Source organism: Tenrec ecaudatus, chromosome 18, assembly GCF_050624435.1.
Source record: "Tenrec ecaudatus isolate mTenEca1 chromosome 18, mTenEca1.hap1, whole genome shotgun sequence".
NCBI classification, from domain to species: Eukaryota; Metazoa; Chordata; class Mammalia; order Afrosoricida; family Tenrecidae; genus Tenrec; species Tenrec ecaudatus.
Window position 1 is genome coordinate 57,614,603 of NC_134547.1, and position 21,310 is coordinate 57,635,912.

Consider the following 21,310-nt stretch of genomic DNA (forward strand, 5'->3'; position numbering starts at 1 on the left):
CTACTTAAGTGGTGAACATGAGATGTGAGAAAAAGGAAGTTGAACAGAAGGTGACGCTGAAATTCACACCCAGCTCCAGCGACAGGAAAGTGTTGTCCTGAGCCTGGGTAGCTTTCCTCAGAGGACGGAATTAGGAAGTCAGGAGGAACAGCCAAGCCACGGCACCAAAACTGTTAGGCTTGGGATGGTTTTCTTTCATTCTCTGTGTAGAAAGAGTTCCCATGCGGAAGCACAACTGCAAGTCAAAGAAAACCTCTATGAGTGAATGTTACGCCTTTGAGAGTGCGTTCTCAGAGACAAAGATGGGCTGTCTCTGGAAAGCATGCAGGGCCACGTAGAGACCAGGAAAAGAGGGGTAGTGGAACGGACAGGAGAGAACTTGCCAGATCTGTAAGTGGGGAGACACAAGGGAAGAGTGTGGAGATGGAACCCCACAGAGTGTGCCATCCCTAGAAAGGGTGGACAAAGAGGGGGGCAGGTGCAACAAAAAGCGAGAAACCTGAGGTTGTGACTTAGCTTATATATCTTCCTGTGGGGTGCCAGCCCCCCACAATCGAATGGGTCCAATGGGTGGTTGTCTAATTTAGGGGTAAAATTAAAGAGACATGAGGCAAGATAAATCATGTGAATGCTCATCTCCTGGACAGCCATGATTGTAGTAGCCAGACCCACAGAGAGAAAGAGAGAGAGAGAGAGAGAGAGAGAGAGAAATGTGTTTCCAACCAGGGCTTATACACACTCTAGGGGAGCTCCAGTACCCCAAATTACAGGTAACCATATGCGTGACAGGAAGGGGTTGTACAGGAGGGGGACAAGCTAGGGGTATACACGTAAGAGGAAGAAGAAATACTAGAGGCATACAGGCTCTAGAGCAGTGGTTCTCAAGCTTCCTGATGCCACAACCCTTTAATACACTTCATGTTGTGGTGAGCCAGTATGTGGGCGTATCTGCAGGTGGGCAGACCCACCTGGAGATGGATAGAGGAGCAATGTCTTGGTTCCTAAGACCACCAGAAATATGGCCTTCGGCGACCCCTGAGAAAGGGTCGTTTGGCCTCCATAGGGGTTAAGACCCACAGGTTGAGAACCGCTGAGAGTCAAGATGACAACCCAACCTTGGTCATCCCAGAGTTGGCATGACCTTGGGTGTCTTTGGGTTCTCCTTCAGGGGAACAATTCATTATCCTTAACAGAAGGGAGTGGGCTCTATTAGGGGTGGGACAGACGATAGGGTCTGAGTGCCCTAGCTGGCTGACATTCAGGGGGATCACCTTTAAGGAGCTGACCTCCGAGTGTATAGTCAGCACCCTCGCTTTGGCATGTAGTATGGGGGGACATCCTGGGGAATAACCTTTTCCGTTTTCCACCTCTTCCTGCTCCGACTGGTCTCCCACATTCACTTGGAGGGCATGGTTGTGTGTATTGGTGGATTCTTAGTGGATACTGGGCATGCTCAAGCTGAGTAGGTGTGCATAAAGGTGCATGTGTGATAACCGGCCCTTACTTCACACGCCCAAGCTGTGAGTCTTTATTTCAGTTTCTCTGAAATAATGAATGCCCAGTTTTCTTTGGAAAGGAAGCCCTTTATTTGTGGCATGGCCAATTAATTTTTGTTCAGCAGGCCTTTAGTGGAAACCTCTTTTCCCTAAGAATCCTGCCTAAGGAAACCTAAGGATAATTAAACAAAATCACAGCATGCAGGGGCAAGGAGAGATACCCGTTTTCCCTGGAGGACTACACATGAGCTTGCCCTCTGGCCCTGGAGGGACCTAAGAAGTCTAGCGGTGCTGTGGAATGAGTGGTCAGCCAACCCACCAGATGAGATTTTCTGCTCTTGTAAAGATTGACAGCCTCTGGGGGAAGTGCTTCTTTGTCATGTCCTGTTGCTATGAGTCAGAATTGACATGAGGACAGCGAGTTTGGTTTGGTTTACAAAATGGCCCCTAAGGCTATTACTGTGAGTAAGAAACACCTGGAATAGTTGCCGACGACATTCCTGAGAGCAGAAACCCAATCCCTTTTAGCCACAAGCTCAGTTCTCCAGACTTCCCGCCCAACCACTCCCAACCCCTTTTACAGAGCAAAACAAAACACCACCAACATCACACCTCCACAAACACACAGGTATAAGGGTGTCTCAACGGACAGGGTAGAATTACCCCTCTGGGCTTCTGAAGATGCTTATCATTACAGGTGTAGAAAACTTTACTTCCCATGAAGCTGCTGGTGGATATGAATGGCTGACCTTGAGCATGACTGGCAACACGAACTGATAACCACAGAGCTTGCTGCTCGCACCCACCAGGTGCTCCACAGGAGAAAGAGGAGGCTGTCTGCTTGATAAAGATTTACTGTCTTACAAACCCTCTCTGGGGGTCACTGTGTTGGAATTGACTGGATAGGCGGGGGTTTGGTCTTTGGGAGGTTTATATAGAATCAAATTGACCACAGAAACTCAAAGAATAGGAACTAGGAGGGCAGTGAGTTTACATTAACAAGGATAGGAAGAGTGCAGAAAAGAAGGGTAAGCATCATTGCACAACTCCAAGACTATGATCAACGTCCCTAGAGCGAACAAGTGGAGGCTTGAATGTGTTTGTTTTGCTGTGCGTATTCTCAATAACAGCAGCAAAAGGAATGAAATTTAGAATAAAAAGCAAGCAAGCAAGCCTGCATGAGATGCCTTCTCAAAGCCTCTCTATTCCTGGCCCAGAGTTGGCGCCGAGTTATAAAACGTCTGCCCTTCCCTTGCCCCCAAGGCCAGGACCTTTGTCCCTGCCATTTTCCCCTTGGAATGCTCACCCCTACTCCCTTCCCAGACACCTGTGTCCTTCAGATCTCTTCCTACAGGTGGCCTGACCTCTTCCCTGAGGAACCTGCACTGGTTCTTCATCTAAGCTACTCCCTCTTCAGTCCCACCTGTGGTGCTAGGGAGTGGGCCAGACTTCTCCCCAGAAACCTATTTTGTCCGGTAGTGACCAAGTGCATTCTTACCCCTTGTACTCTCGGTGTGATTGCTAGATCTCGCTGGAGCTAGAGCTATACCTCGGTCCTTGGCCCCACGTGAGAAAGAATTCACGCCGAAGCCTGGTTCGTAATCCAAGTGAGTTTTTTGAGAGTGAGAAGAAGTTTCAGGTGTACACGGCACCCATAGGACTCCTCCCGACCACGCAGCCTGGTGGAAGCTGCTCAGCGTCATGCAGACAAAGTCTCTCTTACCTCTGGGCTCCTGCCTTTTCAAGGATTTCACGGGAGGTGTGGTGGACGACCCCCAATTGACCCCATTGGCTGAATTGAATTCACCTGGCCTAGGTGGGCTAGTCCAGGTGGCCTACGTGGGCCAATCCAGGTTTAGCGCCCACCTATGCCTACCTGCGGGAAATCCGAACCTCTGAGCATGTGTAGTGGGCCACTCCTTTGTTCCCATGCTTGGCTCTCTGGGCATGCGTTAATGGACATTCCCTAACCCTGCACTATCCTACCTAACATAGTGTGGTGTGGTGTAGTGGGGTTTCACGTTGGGTTGCTAACCACAAGGTCTGCTGTTGGAACACACCAGCCACTGCACAGGTGAAAAGATGAGGCTTTCTGTTCCCTTGAAGCTTTGAAGGCTCAGAAACTCAAATGGGGCAGTTCTACTTCATCCTCATGCAGGTGACCTCAAACTACAGCCCGCCAGGTGTTTTTTCCCCGTTTGTTTTTTTACTTCAAAATAAGATATGTGCAGTGTGCATAGGAATTTGTTCACAGTTTTTTTTTTTTTAAAACTATAGTCCGGCCCTCCAATGAGTCTGAGGGACAGTGAACTGGTCCCTGGTTTAAAAAGTTTGAGGACCCCTGCTTAGAATCTCTGTAAGCCAGGATTGACTCAATGGCAGTGAGTTTTTCTTAGGTCGCCAAAATAGGGACTATTCTGTGGGGGTTGTCTCCCCAGCGCCTGCATAGGGACACAACAAAGGGGTTGGAAAGGAATCAGGCATGTTCATTAGACACCTATGGAACGATCCAAACTGAGCATGCTCACACCCAAGTCCCCTAGGTCCACCTGGGTGCACAGACTAGGCCCAGCCACATGACGTCACACAGGTGCTCTTCAAACTCAGCCAATGAGATCAGCCAATACTTTCAACCACACCAGTTGAGATAAGAGCCTGTCACAGGTAGGCCAAGTGTCTTGGACTCCTCTGTTGTTCCCGTGCTTCCTTGCAGGTGGGGTGGGGGTGGGGTGCTCACACAGGCACCCAAGCCCTGGGGCCAGAGCTCCCGTTCGGGGCGTTCATTTGGGATTTCCTGCTCTTGGCACCTGGGATCTCCTGTGAATACCTGAAACTTCTCCTTTCCTCATAAAAGTCCCTTGCATTTACAAAAGTGCTTCTGCACGAATTCTTTCAGCATTGCAAAGCAAGAACAGAGGTCAAAGCCACTCCAGATACGTAACCCTTTCACTTTTATGGGTACAAACGTGTGGGGTTGAGGGCGGTGGGGTCAAGTCCAACTCAGGGCAATCCAGGTGAAGGTAGGGTTTTTCTAGACGGTCATTTCACAGGCTTTCTCTTGTGGAGTACTTGGTGGGGTTCAGACTGCCCACCTTGTGGTTCACAGTAGAGGCTAGCCGGCTCCTGGTCTGTGATTGTCGTGAGACGCTGTGCACTCAGCTCTTAGCAGCCCTGTGTTTCGCGTTGCCCGATCCTGCATCGCCCTCACCATCCCCACCGTGCTGGCACCCACTGTGGGCAGCCGCTGACCATGTGGCTCTTGGAGTCTTCTCTTTTCACCGACCCTGCTTGACCCAGTCTGATAATGAATGAACACGGAAGAACAAAGAAGTGGCACGTTTGAGTTATGGCATCGGCAAAGCAGATTGCCTCTCCCACCGACAGCCAGAGGACCAGACACACCTGTCTTAGAAGAAGTAGAGCCAGAACGCTCTGTAGCCCTGAGACTGGAGAGACTGGCTATCATGAACTTTGGACACTTTCAAGAGGGACTCATTTCTGGAGAAAGGGCGTCATGCTTAGTACAGCAGAGAGAGGGTCAGAGAAAGGATGTGGATAGGATGTCATTATTGTTATTCTTTGCTCCACCCCCCGCCCCCCCGCCAGATTATTAAGTACATGCTAAGAGGTGTTTTGTTTTTAAGCACATAACTGGAAAGGTAAAGGTTAGGAAAACTTCTCCAAAGTTTCATGACCCAACAACAAGTCCTGGTAACCATTGGCAGCATGAGATGGGGGGCAGGAGGATAGATCCCTAAACAAAGCACCATCATTATCACTATGGGAGCACCCCAGCTTCATGGTACCTGGCCTTCTCCATGGGATCTTCTGTCCCCATCAACAGCTCCATTTAAGTGCTGGCCCCTCCCTGCTCAGGTCCAGGGAAGTCAACGCGGCTCGGGGGCTGGAGCAGGGAAGACTGGAGAATGGAAGGCCAGAGAAGAGTATTAAGAGTCCCACGGACCGCCAAAAGAACAAACCGATCTGTCCGGGAAGAAGTACAGCCAGAAATGCCCCTTTGAGGCAAAGGTGGTGAGACTTTGTGTGGTGGACTTTGGACATGTTTTCAGGACAGACTAGTCCCTGGAGAATGACATCACACTTGGTAAAGTAGAGGGGCATCGAACAAGAGGAAGGCCCTCCCTGGACAAGATGGATTGACACAGTGGCTGCACCGTGGGTACAAGGGCGAGGATGGCACAGGGCCACGCAGTGGTTCCTTGTGTGGCATGCAGGGTCACGTGGGTTGGAGCCAACTTGATGGCACCCAGCAGTAAGAACATTCGGGAAATTGAGCGTTGGTGGCATAGTGGTTATGAGGTTGGCTGTTTAACTGCAAAGTCAGCAGTTCAAAACCACCAGCCACTCCACTCCACGGGAGAAAGGGGACTTTCTGCTCCTAGAAGGAGTTAGTCTTCCCAGCACTCCCTGTGTCTAAATAGATGGCAAGAAGTCTGATGCCAATATGAGACCATTGTGCTGGCAATGAGCTCTGAAAGGTTTTGTGGGTGTTTTACAGTTTGAATCCCCCCTTTTTTTTAGGTTTGAAATCTGCAATAGTTTATTGTCCTGTCTAACACAAAGTCTGAAGGGTGTTTATTTCCCCTACCTCCCACTGGTTGTCCTTGTGTTGTAACTGATATAAACTAAAAACATGACTGCTAGAAAGAAATTGTGCCATGAAGGTCTTTAACTTAAAGAAAAGAAAAAAACCAAAACCAAAACACTTAAACAAATTTTTAAAAACTTATACTCTTTAAAAAAATAATTTCATTGGGGGCTCATACAGCTCTTATCACAATCCATCCATCCATCCATCTATCCATCCATCCATGCATCCATCCATCCATCCATCCATCCATCCATCCATGCATCCATCCATCCATCCATCCATCCATCCATCCATCCATCCATCCATCTATCCATCCATCCATGCATCCATGCATGCATCCATCCATCCATCCATCCATCCATCCATCCATGCATCCATCCATCCATCCATCCATCTATCCATCCATCCATGCATCCATGCATCCATGCATCCATCCATCCATGCATCCATCCATCCATCCATCCATCCATCTATCCATCCATCCATGCATCCATTGTGTCCAGCACATTTGTACAATGCTGAGTTACACTCTTGAAAACTCACGGAGGCAGTTGTATCTTGTTCTACAGGGTCGCTACGAGTCGGCATCGATTCAAAGCAGTGCTGTTAAGGGATTTTGTTTGCATGAGGGAAGTTATGGAAACCCCAAGTCAGGATCAGTAAACATTAAGAGTAGCCATTGGCCCACGGCAACACCTCCTCAGACCCTAGACAAGTCTCTCTTGTCCTCAGCTTCTTAGCCACACGATTCCAGGGGCCAAGAAGCCTCCTTGGCTTGGAATGGTGCTGCGCCCAGTGCTCTGCCTCTCTGCCTCAGTCTCCACATTGCTCCTGGGCTGTGTGCCACAGTCCCCGGGGTCTCGGATGGAGATGTCACACAGTCTCTCTACTGCAGATGGCCTTGGACTTCTCTCCTGGGTTCCTGTTTCTGAGATGGCGCTGAGACACAGAGGAACGGCTTTGATGGAGGTGTGGTTTTTTTGCCTTTGAGGAGACTAGACCCCGAAGGGTGGTGATCCAGTTCACACCCTCTACTAAATAGAGACTTACACCTACCTTAATCTGGGTCCTTAGCATGGTGAGAGCTCCCTCCAAAATGGGATTATAACCACAGACATAAGGGATTATGGCTGGAAGGATTATGGTCATAGTAAGTAACTGACTACATTTTAGGAGTGGAATGATGGGTCTCTAAGTGACACAGTCATGTGCTCCACTACTGGTCTAAAACTCCGTGGTATATACTCATCCAGAAGCCTCCCAACAGAGGCCCCATGAGGGTGGGGGTGATGGTGGTGGTGGTGATGTAAACATGGGTTTACTTGTAATTATTTATTTACTCACCCATATCGCTTCACCTTTTTCCCACCACAGAAACATGGGAAACTGTTCACTACAGATGGATGAATCCGTTGATTTATGCTCATTTGTGTTTTATCGGTCTACTGTGAAGTGTCCCAAGTTTCTGTAGTGGGAAAATGTGGCGTTTGCTTACTAGGTACTTTACCTCATTCCCTGTCTGGGATTCCATTGGACAGGAGGCTTTTGGGTATGTAGGAAGCTGCTGTGGGGCTGGGAAACCTAGAAGCACTCTCTGATGATGGTGGGGGAAAAAAACCCAGAAAATGGTGAATGGCTCACTACAGATGACTAAGCAAGCACAAGTCAGTCCATGCTTAGCTGCTTCTGGCGGGCAATCTGACACTGACCTGGGAGATCTTTGGAAAGACCCCAGCCTTGAAACTCCCACGAAGCTGTCTGCTTTTCACACTTGGAATCAAACTGAGCCTGAAAGGATGTCAGGCTAACAACTACTACAGCGGTGTAAAGGCCTTCAAAACCCCTGCAAGGGCCAACCCTTCTGATTGTTGGTCAGTAACTGGTTCTCGCCCAGCTCCACAGCACCCCCTCCACTTCTGTGCCAACCCGGGAAGCCTCCTTTCCCAAGACCCTTCTGTCCACTCTGATGACTCAGCCATCGAGGAGGACCCCCAAGGATCCCTGGTGGTAGAATGGGTTCCGGATTGGGCTGTGAACCGCATGGTCAACAGTTGGATCTCACCAGCTGCTCAGTGGGAGAAAGTGAGATCTCCTCCCACACAGATTTCAAGTCTCAGAAACCCAAAGAGCCAGTTCTACCCTGTACTCTGGGGGTCGCTCTGAGTCGTAATGGACTCAGTTGCAGTGGGGAGTACGCCCATGGCTGTCTGACACCCACGTTGACCCTGAACTCATCTTCTTGCCAAACCTGCTCTTCCTTGCCTCCCTACCATCCACCCATTTGGACACAACCTACTCCTTTCACTCTTCTCAGGCATCTAAGTCCATCTTGTTTTCTAAAAGTCTCCAACCTCCCCTGTGCTTCCAGCTCCCCCACTCCTCTATCCCAAAGCCCTCACTTGATTTCCCTACCTTCCTTCAGCTTGGACTGATCCCAGCCTCCTTCCTCTACAGAGCAGCCAGAACAACTCCCTAAAACCTTTCCTGCTCTAAAGTCCTCATGAACCGTTGGACCTTGAACGGACAATCACACTGCCCTGGTGGCGCTGACGGTGATGTCAGCATGGTTAATGGTTGGTAGATTGAGAAAGGCGGAGATTCAGGACACCACATATACCCTCAGCTCCTGTTGGTCCCAACATGATTCTCATTGCCTCTTGCTTCCTTGTATTTTATTGACACTCTTCCAGGTGGTCTGTTAAGCAGACTTTTCCTGGGGACCAAGAAAGATAGGAGATGAAAAAATAGAACACATGGACCCCAGAGATTGTGGTCTTCGGCAGCACAAACACATTGGTTTACCTAAGAAGCCAGGCTAGCCTACATGGGCCCAGCGAGTGGCCTGCAATCAAATTATTCCTGTTAGACCTTCCCCTGTACGATCCTTATTCTGCCACTCACCCTTGCTGGCTAATGAGGCATCTCAGACCCAAACTGGAACCAACTCCAAGGGATTCTAAATATATGCGTGTAAGAGAACTGAGAATCACTCATCTCTTGCCCAGATAGTTTATTGGGTAGGTCACAGGAGGTCAAACACTGAATTGCAAGGTCAGCAGTTCAAACCACTAGCTGCTTCAAGGATGAAGGAGTTATCTGCCCTAGTAAAGACTTTAAGTGTGGGGTGCCAGCCCCCACAATTGACTGGGTCCAAGGGGGCGGTTGTATAAATGAGGGGTAAAATTAAAGTGACATGAGACAAGATGAAACATGCAAATTCTCACCTCTTGGAAGATCATGATTTCAGCAGCTAGATCCACACACAGAATATATTTCCTACCAAGGCTGATTATAAACACTCTAGGGGTGTGCCAGTCCCCCTAGTTACAGGTAACCATATGCATAACAGGAAGGAGTTGTACAGTGGGCATACACAGGACAGGAAGGGGATGAACTAGAGCCATACATGTGACAGGAAGGTATACAAGCCAGGCAGACTCTAGAGTCAAGATGGCAGCCTAACCTTGGTCACCCCTGAGTTGGCTTGACCTTACACTCTTTGGGTTCTCCTTCAGGGGAACAATCCAGTATCCTTATTAGAAGGCAGTGGGCTCTACTTAGGGTGGGACAGGTTATAGGGTCTGATTGCTTTAGATGGCTGACAAACATTCAGGCAGATCACCTTTAATAGTCAGCACCTTAGCTTTGGCATATATTATGGGGGGTCATCTTGGGAATAACTTTTCTGTTTCCCGCATTTAAAAAGTCTCAAAAATCCTGTACTGCGTATATGGTCACTATGAGTCAGAATCAACCTGATGGCAGTGGGTCGGGGTTCATTAAATCTTTTTAGAGACCTCTGGGAGGGCCTGCACGGTGTCAGACACAGATGGAGAGACACAGATGGTTGCCCAGCCATTTTGCTTTAAAAATAAAAAACCACTACACAGCTTATCACCTGGCTAAGTCTGAATCCACATGGCTTAGCTGGGTTACCACACATACGACACCCCCGAAGCAAAAATGCACCCTTGAGAACTTTACATGCCTCAGCAAATACTTATATGATGCCCAGACCAACTCCTTATTTTAAAAAAAATTACAGGAAAAAAACTTCTCCTTTGCAAACTCAAACCCCGCAGTTCAACTGGAATCTTCTGAAAAGATGTGTAGAACTAGATATTTAGCCTCCCTCAAAACTAAGAAAATGAACTATTGCCTTTTTGTCAATCATCCTGACAAACACGAAACCACCCGCAATACCTCATGTGGGTGAGTGGGCATCGCCAATGAGGGGAAGTTGAATTGAAGCTACCCTTAATGATCATACACCTTCGATCCACTCGTTGTACTTATTTTAGTTTATCCTAAAAAGCCAGTCAAAAGGAGACATCTCAATTTTGGTTTTGTTTTTTTTTAAACAATCTACATCACTCTGCTTTAGCATCACTTTTATATACAGAGGAGAAACCAGAAGGAAGCAAAACGGTTTTTGAAACAACGGAACGACCTGTGGTGGGGGCGGGGGGGGGGCCCTTTTGCAGAGGTGCTCGCTGGTGATTCCAGCGAGAGCCTCGGCCTCCTTCGCGCCCTAAGGAAGACCTCGTATGGAGTGTGGGGGAAGCTGGGTTCTGGAATGCTCTTGAGTCTGGAGGGCATGAGATGCCAGCAGCCAGTTTCCGTCTGCCATGACATCTGCCCCGATGCTGGGAGAGTTGGTGAAAACCTGATGTCTTGTGAGTGCCCATGTAGAAAGGAGGTCCTGGGAAATGAGGCTTCCCTGGTCAGCAAGAGGTGGCCTCAGACCAGCGAGGAGGATTAAGGACTAAGCAATTGAAGATCGCGCAGTGGGGGGGTTGCAGAGTAGGCGCAGTCACGTGGGGGGTCTCTAACACGTGACAGGCTACTAGTTCCAGCAGCCTCAGGCTCCGAGCCATCAGAGTTGAAGGGCGGGACTTGGCTCCGCCCAGCCCCTCTCTGCCTGCTTTTTTCGTTTTCGTTAGTGATTGGGCAGTCATGCTGTCCGTCAAGGTACCGCCTCTGAATATATACCAATCAAGGCTGTCGGGCGGGCTCTTCCTTCTCCATCTGTGTCCTGCCAAGGGGCAGCTTCAGGAAGGTGAGTCCCGAGCCCCGAAAACGCCGGCGGTGGCTTTGCGCAGGCGCAGAGCGAACTGGGCTGACGGGGTGGACCGGGTGGAGGCGGTGTAGACTGGTGAAAAAGTACGGCGGGCGTCCCAGGTAGGTAAGGGCACGATGCGGGGTCAGGACACTTCCACCCATGCCAGGCTTTCCCGGCACCTGGCTCTCCCCGGGCCCGCGGCCCCGGCCCAGGTGGGGCGAGTGGAAGTGAGGTGAGGGGGCGGGTCGGCGGCCGCAGTCACCCCACTTGCGCTCCCGCGCCACGTGGGCTAGCGTACTCGCCCGTGGTCCTTGCCGGCCACCCCGACTGGACTCGCAAGGTTAGCTCTTTAAGTGAGCCCCGTTCACTCGGTGTCTTCACTGGGTCTCCCCATTTTACAGGTCAGGCTTCTAGACACCGAACCGGGGGTGCCAGAGAGCATCTTGCAGGGACGTGACTGGGTTGGGAGGAGACCTGGCTGAGTGGTCTCATGAGCACCCGCTTCTATCTCCTAGGCTATGGCCAGAGACTTGAACTTGGGACCCGTTTATTTTTATAAGCGGCTGAAATCGGCCCGGACAGCCTCTAGTCTGACATTGCAGGGCGCCCTCGCAGCAGGCGCCCTCCTGCCTGACCACTTCTCCCCAAGCTCAGTGGGGTGAGCTGAGGAGGGGGCTTCTTCAGTGCTGGGAGCTCCGGCAGGTGGACTTGGACTTTGGGAGGGCAGAATTCATTTATGAATTCGGAAAACGTGGGAAGCGCTTCCTCCCCAACCACCCCTCTTCCCCCAACCACCCTCCCATCCCGTGATCTTTTTAGGTCTAAGGGGAAGCCCTGGAGGCTGTTGGAGGTTCTTGGGAACTGGTTCCTTTATGCCCTTGGGAGGGCAAGTAGAACCTTCTGGCAATCCGTTTGGCAGTAGGAGTGAGCACCCTCTGTCCTACTGATTCCTTCCTTAGGAAATAAGTCCAGCATGAACCTCAGTGGGGAAAAGGTAGCTGTCGACATACTGCACAAGGCCTGCACCTAGGTGCTTTGTAAACAACCAGCTGTGACTTCCCAGCCCCCAGTGCAGAACCGCCCCCCAAAACTCACTGTCATTAAATCTGACACCTAGCTGCCCTACAGAACAGGGCAGACTGCCCCTGGGGTTTCTGAGACTGTAGCTCTTCATGGGAGTAGAAAGCCTGGTCTTTCTCCTTACAGGTAAGAAGAGTTAGAGAATCGGGACGTTTCTACTGACCTGGGGGACTGGCCAGTCATTCAATGTAACATGGAAAATACCCTTGGAGGAATCCCAGCCTCCAGATTGCTCAACCAGAGCACCCACTGCCACAGACTTGATTCAGACTTATAGCAGGTGACACTACACTGATGGCCCAGGCTGTAAATCTTTCCTGCAGCCAATAGCCTCTGTTTTCTCCCAGGAGCCCGATGAATTGGCTTGAACCACTGTCCTTGTGGTTAGCCGTCGAATGATTACCTCCCTTCACCCTCAGGGCTCTAAAACTGTGCTTGCTTACGACTCTGTAAAAGTTGATACCGAAGGCCTAGAGGGGCATGTACCTAATGATGAAAATAAGAACTTCCTTTGTGATCTGGGCAGATGGTCATATTGTGTGAAATCCTGCTAGAGCAGCAGTTCTCAACCTGTGGGTCGAGACCCCTTTGGGCGTCCAACAACCCTTTCACAGGGACTGCCCGATTCATAACGGTAGCAAAATTATAGCTATGAAGTAGCAACGAAAATAATTGTATGGTTGCGGGGTGGGGGGTGGTCACCACAACATGAGGACCTGCATGAAAGGGTCGTGGCATTAGGATGATTGAGAACCGCTGTCCTAGAGCCTTAGGTGGCTGAGTGATTCCCATCCTGCTGTTGGACAACGGGCGCTTCAATGAGCAGGTGGCCGATGGTAGACTAGATGCTCGTGTTGTCCCAGTATGCTGTGGGACTTCTGACTATGCCCAATTTAGCCAGTATTTTAGGGTCAACTCTAGAAGGGAGCTCTGGTGGCATAGTGGTCACTGACTCCACTGCTCTGCAAAAGAAGGGGGCTCTCCATGCTGTAAAAAGTCTCAGAAACTCACAGGGGCAGTTCGACCGTGTCCTACAGGGTCACTGCGACCCAGTTCTCTGTCTGTGAGTTTGGTGTTTTTGAGTCAAGAGAATGATAGTTCTTGATACCTGGCAATTTATAGACCGGTGGGGCAGCAGATTGTTAAACACTTAGCTCATCTGCTGAGGTGAGTGCAGGCCTGGGAGCTAGACAGTAAGTAGACTCCATGCAGGGAAGGATTTTGGGCAGACGAAAAAAGGTCCCTTGGCCAGCCGAGGAGACAGACTGGGCCCTGTGCAGAAGGCCTCTAAGATCCTCTAAGAGCAGGGAGTTGCTAAGAAACTCCCAGTTTTCTAGAATATGTTATAATGAAGGGTGGGGTTGAGTAAGGGAGGCTGACTTATTTTTAATTTAGTCAACTCTTTATAACAGAGGCACCCTAGTTAGTGGTGGCGTGGTTACCTATTGAGCTGCGGTCTGCAAGGTCAGCAGTTCGAAACCACCAGCCACTTCAAGGGAGAAAGAAAGACAAGGCTTCCTAATCCCATAAAGAGTTACAGTCTTAGAAATGCATGGGGGACAGTTCTACCCTGTCCTATAGGGTCATCGACTTTAATAGCAGTGAGGTTTTTGCAATAGTCTCCATCACTCTTGTTCAGGATGCCAGTAATATTTTCACCAAAATCCAGTCTGAAACGTCCCTCTATACCCTTTCATTTTTCAGACGTTTAGAACATCCCTCTTGCTGAAGGAGCATCTGGACTAGCCTGCTTGCAGAATGTGCACCACTGTGTCCTGCTGGGTCTTCAATTCTGCGCGGAACAGCATTGCCACCGTCCAGGGGAGCAGGCGTTTCTACTCCAGGTGGATCTCAAGTAGGACTAAGTCAAAATGCAGGTTCTTCTCCCAGGCGCTGCCCCCGCCGAGAATCATGCCCCCACGCAGCAGCGGCTTCGGGACTCCGAAAGCTTACAGGCACACGTCCACGGAGGAGGACGACTTCCACTTGCAGCTGAGCCCTGCGCAGGTGAATGAAGTGCTGCGTGCTGGGGAGTCGGCCCTCAAGATTCTCGACCTTGACCGTAGAGCCCCAAATGCAGTGTTGCGGTTTGAGAGCAACCAGCTGGCCGCCAACTCCCCCGTGGAGGACCGGCGGGGGGTAGCCGCCTGCCTGCAGACCGGTGGGTTGATGTTTGGCATCTTCGATGGACATGGCGGCCACGCGTGTGCCCAGGCAGTGAGCGAGAGGCTCTTCTACTACGTGGCCGTGTCCCTCATGTCCCACCAAACCCTGGAGCAGATGGAGGCGGCGATGGAGAGCATGAAGCCCCTGCTGCCCATCCTGCAGTGGCACAAGCACCCGGGGGCCAGCATCTACAAGGATGTCACGTCGGTGCACCTCGACCACCTCCGCGTCTACTGGCAGGAGCTGCTGGACCTGCACATGGAAGCGGGGCTGGGCATGGAAGAGGCACTCACCTACTCCTTCCGGAGGCTGGACTCTGACATCTCGCTGGAGATCCAGGCCCCCCTGGAGGACGAGGTGACCAGGAACCTCTCGCTCCAGGTGGCTTTCTCGGGGGCAACGGCTTGCCTGGCCCACGTCGAGGGGGTTCACCTGCACGTGGCCAACACTGGTGATTGCCGGGCCATCCTGGGCGTCCAGGAGGACAGTGGTGGGTGGTCCTGCGTGCCCCTCACCCAGGACCACAATGCCTGGAACCAGGCTGAGCTGTCACGGCTCAAGAGGGAGCACCCGGAGTCGGAGGACCGGACCATCATCATGGATGACCGGCTGCTTGGTGTCCTCATGCCCTGCAGGGCCTTCGGCGACGTCCAGCTCAAGTGGAGCAGAGAGCTGCAGCGCAGCGTCCTGGAGCGGGGCTTCGACACTGAGGCCCTCAACATCTACCAGTTCACGCCCCCCCACTACTACACACCCCCCTACCTGACGGCAGAGCCCGAGGTCACGTACCACCGGCTGAGGCCCCAGGACAGGTTCCTGGTGCTGGCCTCCGACGGGCTGTGGGACGTGCTGGACAATGACGCTGTGGTCAGGCTGGTGGTGGAGCACCTGACCGAGGCCGGCTGCCACCAGCCCGACGTGGCCCAGCGACCCACCAAGCTGGGCCTCATGCAGGACCTGCTGCTGCAGAGGAAAGCTAAGGGGCTCCATGCCGCCGACCACAACGCAGCCACCCACCTGATCCGGCACGCCATCGGGACCAATGAGTACGGGGAGCTGGAGCCGGAGCGCCTGGCCGCCATGCTGACGCTGCCCGAGGACTTGGCGCGCATGTACAGGGACGACATCACCATCACCGTGGTGTATTTCGACTCTGACTCGATTGATGCCCATCACAGGGGGCGCCAGGAGCTGCCCGCTCAACGGCCAAGGCCATGGTAAATTGTTCTCCTGAGACATTTCTGAGCCAGGGCGGCTGACTACGTAGCTTGTGGAAAAGCTGGTTCACAGGAGGGACATACACTGAACTTAGGGTTCGAGACAAAAGCATGGGTGACCTGGGTCAGCCCTCTGTGCGGTGCAGGCAGAGAGGAGAGACATGGGAATGGCTTGGGGGGGGGGGTGTCACAAAGCCTAAGTCCTTTTAAAGAGCCACTTGGTCGTGAAACAGGGCCCCCCTCACCCACCCCCGGTGGAAATCCAATCACCCATCTAAGAATGCTGCCGGGCCTTCTGTGGTCTTGCCGAAAACCCTGCACACTCACCATTCTGATCTCACAGCCATGGACGTCTGGCCATGGAAAAGGGGGGGGGGACATGTTTGCTTTTTCCCAGCTGTGGCCTCAGTTTACAAGCCATCTCACAGGGCTCTCTTCTATGCAATAGTCTAGCTCAGTGGTTCTCAACCTTCCTCACGCCTCGACACTTTCATACAGTTCCTCATGTGACGGTGACCCCCCCCACCATACAATTGTTTTCATTGCTACCCCCAAAGGGGTCGCAGCCCACAGGTTGAGAACCGCCAGTCTGATTCCATTTGCAGAACCCTTGGCGATGAGGCATTCTCGTTAGAAAACAAGTCCTGTGGCCAGGACGCCCTTGCCTTGCTGCAAGCAGGCTTGTCCTGGCTGTCAGCCGAGGGGCAGGAGGGCCTGGGGCTGCCCTTGGCTGAGTACTATGACCCTGAGCCTTTGGAAAAAGACGCCTGTGACTCCTTCGCTCCTGGTCTTCCCTGCAGGGGAAGATTGCCTCCTGGATTTTACCTCGGGGATGAGGGATGGGATGGGAGTGTTGTTCTTAATCTTTCTGATGCTGCCTCTCAAAGTCCTGCGAAGTCCAAATTCACTGCCATCCTCCGACCTCTGGTGGGGGGATTACCCCCCTCCCCACCCCCACCCACCCCAGCTGCAGGCACAAGACTCTGGGGAAATGTGCTCGCAGGCCCTCCTTTCAAATGGTTCCCGGGAGCTAGTGGTTGTGATTGCGTTCGGTAGTTATTGATACACATGGATGTAGGCAGGGCAAACTTAGCCAGTACGCTGGGGGCCTCGCTTAAATGCCAAGAGGGGAGACCTCGAAGGGGGAGACCAATCACTGAAGGAGGCTCCCTGGAGAGGCGGGAGGAACAGTCTAGATCCGGGGAGAGAACAGCCTCATTGCTCCTCTCTCAGGAAGTTGACCAGCGTAGCTTGGCAACTGGGACAGAACAAAACGGAGCGAGTAATGGTTTCTGTAGGCAGCTGGGTCATTGCACCGACGCAGAAATGGAGACATTTGGATGCTTCTGGGAGAGCCCGTGGGTGCTTAAACACAGGAAGGAATGACAAGTAACCCCCCACAAGGCAGAGTGTTCTTTTCCTGCACCGCATGGGACTGAGTTGGCCCATACCAGTCGGTCCCCTCCCGCTCACCTCGCTGCTCCTAGAATTGGGAGACCGACTAAACTGGATGGAGACTGCCTTTCAGTCTGACCCAGCTGACATCCAGCAGTGGGCTCCCTGAAGCAAGGCTTTCAGGACCTAGGACCTCATCTAAGAAACCCGCTCCAGGGCTTATGCCTCCGGCTCTTTCCTTCCAAAGTCATTAGGATTCTTTCTGACCTCTTTGAGCTTCACTCAGAAGTCAATGTGAATCATGGCCATTCTGCTTGCAGAGAAGTTGACTGCTAGAACCAAGGACCAGGCCAACTCTTCTGTTCTTTCTACTGACCAGCCCCTGGAGCAGTTACCCAGACAACAGTGACTGAGTTCTGTTTTGGAGTCTAATGTGGGGTCACCAATATATCTGATTCAGCAGCATATGGGACCACAGAGACAATCCAGACGACTCCGTCAGTTTCTTCAAGTGTGTCTGGTTTGCTTTCTCTTTCTCTTCCTCTGTTCTAGTTGATAGGTTGAGAGGAGAAAGGCTAGTTGGACTGGCTTGCTTTTTCTCATAGTGAGGCCTGCCCCTTCTTCCCAGGGACGCTCCCTGGCGCCCCACCTCCCTCCTGGGTGAGCCAGGATCCTGCCCTGTGGTTTTCCTGAGGTCCCTGGGATTTGAGAGCGTTGGTCACACGTCCCAGCTCCTTCAGATGATTCATCACCCCTTTAATCGACAGCAAGGTCAATGTGGAGATGCTTGAATTGAAGACTAAGTGTTTTAATAATAGAGACGGCACACTTGGGAAGACAATATATATGCTTTGGTGCTTCAAACGGCATATTTATCATTTTAGGTGAGAAACATTGGTAATACTGGCATAATTTAGATGCTTTATGTATAAATCATTCAGCCCTACTGATTCTGGGACTTGATCCAAATGGGCATTCACAATCGAAAGGAATATGCTAATCAAGTTCTTTTGATTCACCTTCCTAAGCTGCTTTCTGTGACATAGACTGGTATTCATGATGGAAATGTGAACTCTGAAGCGTGCTTGCTAAACACAAACATGGTTTTCTGAGAAGTGGGTCTGGCCTGAAAGATCCTTCAGGTAGGTACGCTGGGTAAAATTCTGCTTGGAGACCATTGGGTTGGGTCCCTTTTCTGCATAGATTACATGTTAGCAGCTCCGACTTGAGTTAAAACTTGGGATAATTCATTGTGTGGAACAAATACACGCGTGGAGGCGTGCCTGCAGTGCAGCCAGCGTGACTCTTCCCAGGTTAAGCCAGAGTGGCCGGAACTGAGCCGAGCTTCATTGGTCTCTCACTGTGACTGCAAACAGGCCTGCAGGATCTTGGAACTGGGTGATGGAGGCTGCTGGTACCGTTTGAGTGGAAACGCCTACTTGGGAGGTGCTAGAGACTCAGCCCCTTTCACCCTGGGCACCTTGCTTCCTGAAAAAATATTTCTGAAGCATCTACTTGGGGAAATGATTAACCATGTTCTTTAATAATGACTGACATTTGTGTTTTAAGCAGTATACCACCATTTGTACTTGACACTGATTTCTAACTATTAGAGATATTTAAATACAACCTGTAAATAAAAGAAGCAAAAATGAAGGCTGCTTTGGGTCCGAATACTATTTATTTATTTATTTATTTATTATCTATCTATTCCTCTATCTATCTATCTATCTATCTATTTACTTATTTATTTTAAAGAGACCTTAAGGTACTAGATCTAGTCATCCTGTGGGTCACCAACCTTATCTGGCCCTGATGGACCAGATAGCTTATCCAGGTGTCCACCCAGAAGAGGAGTTTGGTGGCTTGGGGGCTGCTGACCATCCATTTGCCAGCTGTGTGGGCCTGAAAAGAGCAAGACAAAGATGAGAACTTTCTTGGTTACGGTCCGAACACTCCACGCAAGGCCTGCTGGACTTTGATGTTATCTCGCCGAGTTTGAAAACCAGTTTATAAAGGCCGGCTTCTGAGTTCATATTCAGTGCAGAGGCTGTTCTGGGCAAAAGGACAAGCCTAGGTGGAGCTGCATTTCAAGAAGCACCTGTTTGTGTTAGTCTAGGTTGACTAGAGAAACAAATTCTCAGACACTCGTGTGTGTAAGAAAGAACCTTATAGACCAGAGAAATTAAATATTGAAAAAACATGCCAGCCCAGTCCAGATCCAGTGTAAGTCTGATATTAGCCCATATGTCCGATACCAGTCTATAAATTCCTCTTCAGACTCATATAACACATGCAGGAAGATCACAGGCCTGTGAATAGAAAGTCTTGTGGATCCAGTGGCAGTGGAAGCATCTCAGTGCTAGCAGGGATCTCCATGTGGTTGCTCCAGCTCCAGGGCTTTGACTTCATCAGTGTGTATCAGTGTGTACCCTGCTTGTCAACAGGAATGTGTAGCAGAGAATCTGTGTCCCCCCTCCAGGGAGAAAGACAGGGCTTCCCAGAATCCTCAGAAGGCCATGCCCACATAAGAGGCCTCATTGGCTATGGCCTGATTGACAGGCTAGATTCCACCCCTTCCCAGGTTAACAGGAGATTATGTAACCACCACAACCATAATTCAAATCCATTCACTCTTCAATCTTCCTTATTCAACGTCTAATTTTCACAAGCGGATGAGGCTAGTGAACGCACCCTGGCTCGGAGCAGGCACTGCTTAGTCCAGGGGTCCTCAAACTTTTTAAACGGGGCCAATTCACTGTCCCTCAGACCCGTTGGAGGCCCGGACTATAGCTTAAAAACAAACTGAACAAATTCCTATGCACACTGCACATATCTTACTTTGAAGTAAAAATGAAACGGGGCAAAAACACCCGGTGGGCTGGATAAATGTCCTTGGAAGGCCACATGTGGCCTGCGGGCCGTAGTTTGAAGATGCCTGGCTAGTCCTTAAAGTAACACCCTTGCCTCTCAACACTCCAAAGAAGTCTTGTGCAGCAGATTCCCCCAATGTCCTTTGATCTCTTGACTGCTGCTCCCATGAGCATGGATGCTGGATCCCATGTAGGACCATATTTTAAATCAAATTCAGAGCGTGTGTGTTTGTTTCAACACTGAACTTGCAGAAGGGAAGGAGGCAATGTCTGAAAACACTCCTGGTACAAGTTTGCCCTAAGGGCTGGGGGTGGGAGGAAAGGTTGGTGGTGCTCGAAAACTGGGGTTAATGGCCATGGCTGAGAATGAGGAAGCGCCAGTGGCCTCGTGGGGCTTTCTACCCTTGTGAGGAGTTGCCATTTCATAGAAGCCTGCTGTGGTGCTTCTACCATGAGCTATAGGGTCACTGTGAGTCCTGAACTGACACAGGGCCGGGACTTTGGTCTTTGTGTCGGTCAGTTCTGAGGAAGACTTGAGCCCTTACTAATCAAGCTGCATGTAATGGTCACACATTTCAAGGTCCCATCATCTTTGAACATGGTGTAAAAAAATGTTTAAAAAAAAGAATTCCAAACTGGCAGGATAGAGGCCCATAACGGGGTGAGAGAAGTGAAATGGGGGGGGGGGAGCCGGAGTAGGGTGGGGTTGGGGATAGAAATCGGTGGAGGGGGGGGTTTAAAGAGTGGTTTGAACTGTTGAATGTAGAGTTAGTTGGTGGTCTGTAATGTAACACACACACCCCTAATTCACAATGAACAGTCCATTAAAAAACTCTGAAGACTAAAATGTGCCTGATGCACACCAGGATATTTTCAATCACCTTCCCACCAATCTTCAGGCAGTTACCTCCTTCCCGTCTGCAGGTTTGGTGTTGGACCAGTGTCTGTGAAAGCCGGGAAGCGAATGAGGAGGATCAGGGAAGAATGGATGTGTTTTAAGTTGCACTTTTGTCTAGAGCATTGAAAGTACCAGGGACGGCCAGAAAACCGGACCAGCCATTGTCTCAGAGGAAGTGCTGCCAGAAGCATCCTCCCTAGAAGCAGGATGGGGAGACTTCGCAAGTGTCTTTTTGAAGGGAGTTTATTGGGGAACTTAAAACAGGTTGCCCAAGTCAGGATCAGTAACCAGTAAGCAACACCTCTTCTCAGCCAGCAGCCCCGTCTCTTTCCTGTCCTCTCAGCCATATGGTCCCTTGGTTTTTGCCCTGATGGGCCAGGAGGCCAGCCTGCCTGTCGTGTCTCTCACATTCCCATGTCTCAGCACACCCCCTCTAGGTCCCAGGCCGCAGTTGCTGGTGCCTCTGGTCTCCTCCACGGTGGCACACACTCACAGCTCTCGAATGCACTCT

General features: G+C 50.8%; 1 protein-coding gene across 2 annotated transcripts; it reads left to right on the plus strand.

Moving 5' to 3' along the window:
- Positions 1 to 11,129: 11,129 nt before the first annotated feature.
- On the plus strand, positions 11,130 to 18,679 carry PDP2 (pyruvate dehydrogenase phosphatase catalytic subunit 2). Of its 2 annotated transcripts, none has more exons than XM_075536988.1 (2): positions 11,130 to 11,167; positions 13,955 to 18,679. In XM_075536988.1, exon 2 carries the CDS (start codon positions 14,009 to 14,011, stop codon positions 15,635 to 15,637), a length of 1,629 nt encoding a protein of 542 aa, XP_075393103.1. In that variant the 5' UTR covers positions 11,130 to 11,167; positions 13,955 to 14,008; the 3' UTR covers positions 15,638 to 18,679. The 2 variants fall into 2 exon arrangements, with proteins under 2 accessions (XP_075393103.1, XP_075393102.1); XM_075536987.1 differs by having other exon boundaries at positions 11,150 to 11,289.
- Positions 18,680 to 21,310: the final 2,631 nt, after the last annotated feature.

What these genes read in the sequence shown, in the direction of transcription:
- PDP2 (XM_075536988.1), top strand. Translation starts at nt 14,009, where the DNA reads ATGTGCACCACTGTGTCCTGCTGGGTCTTCAATTCTGCGCGGAACAGC.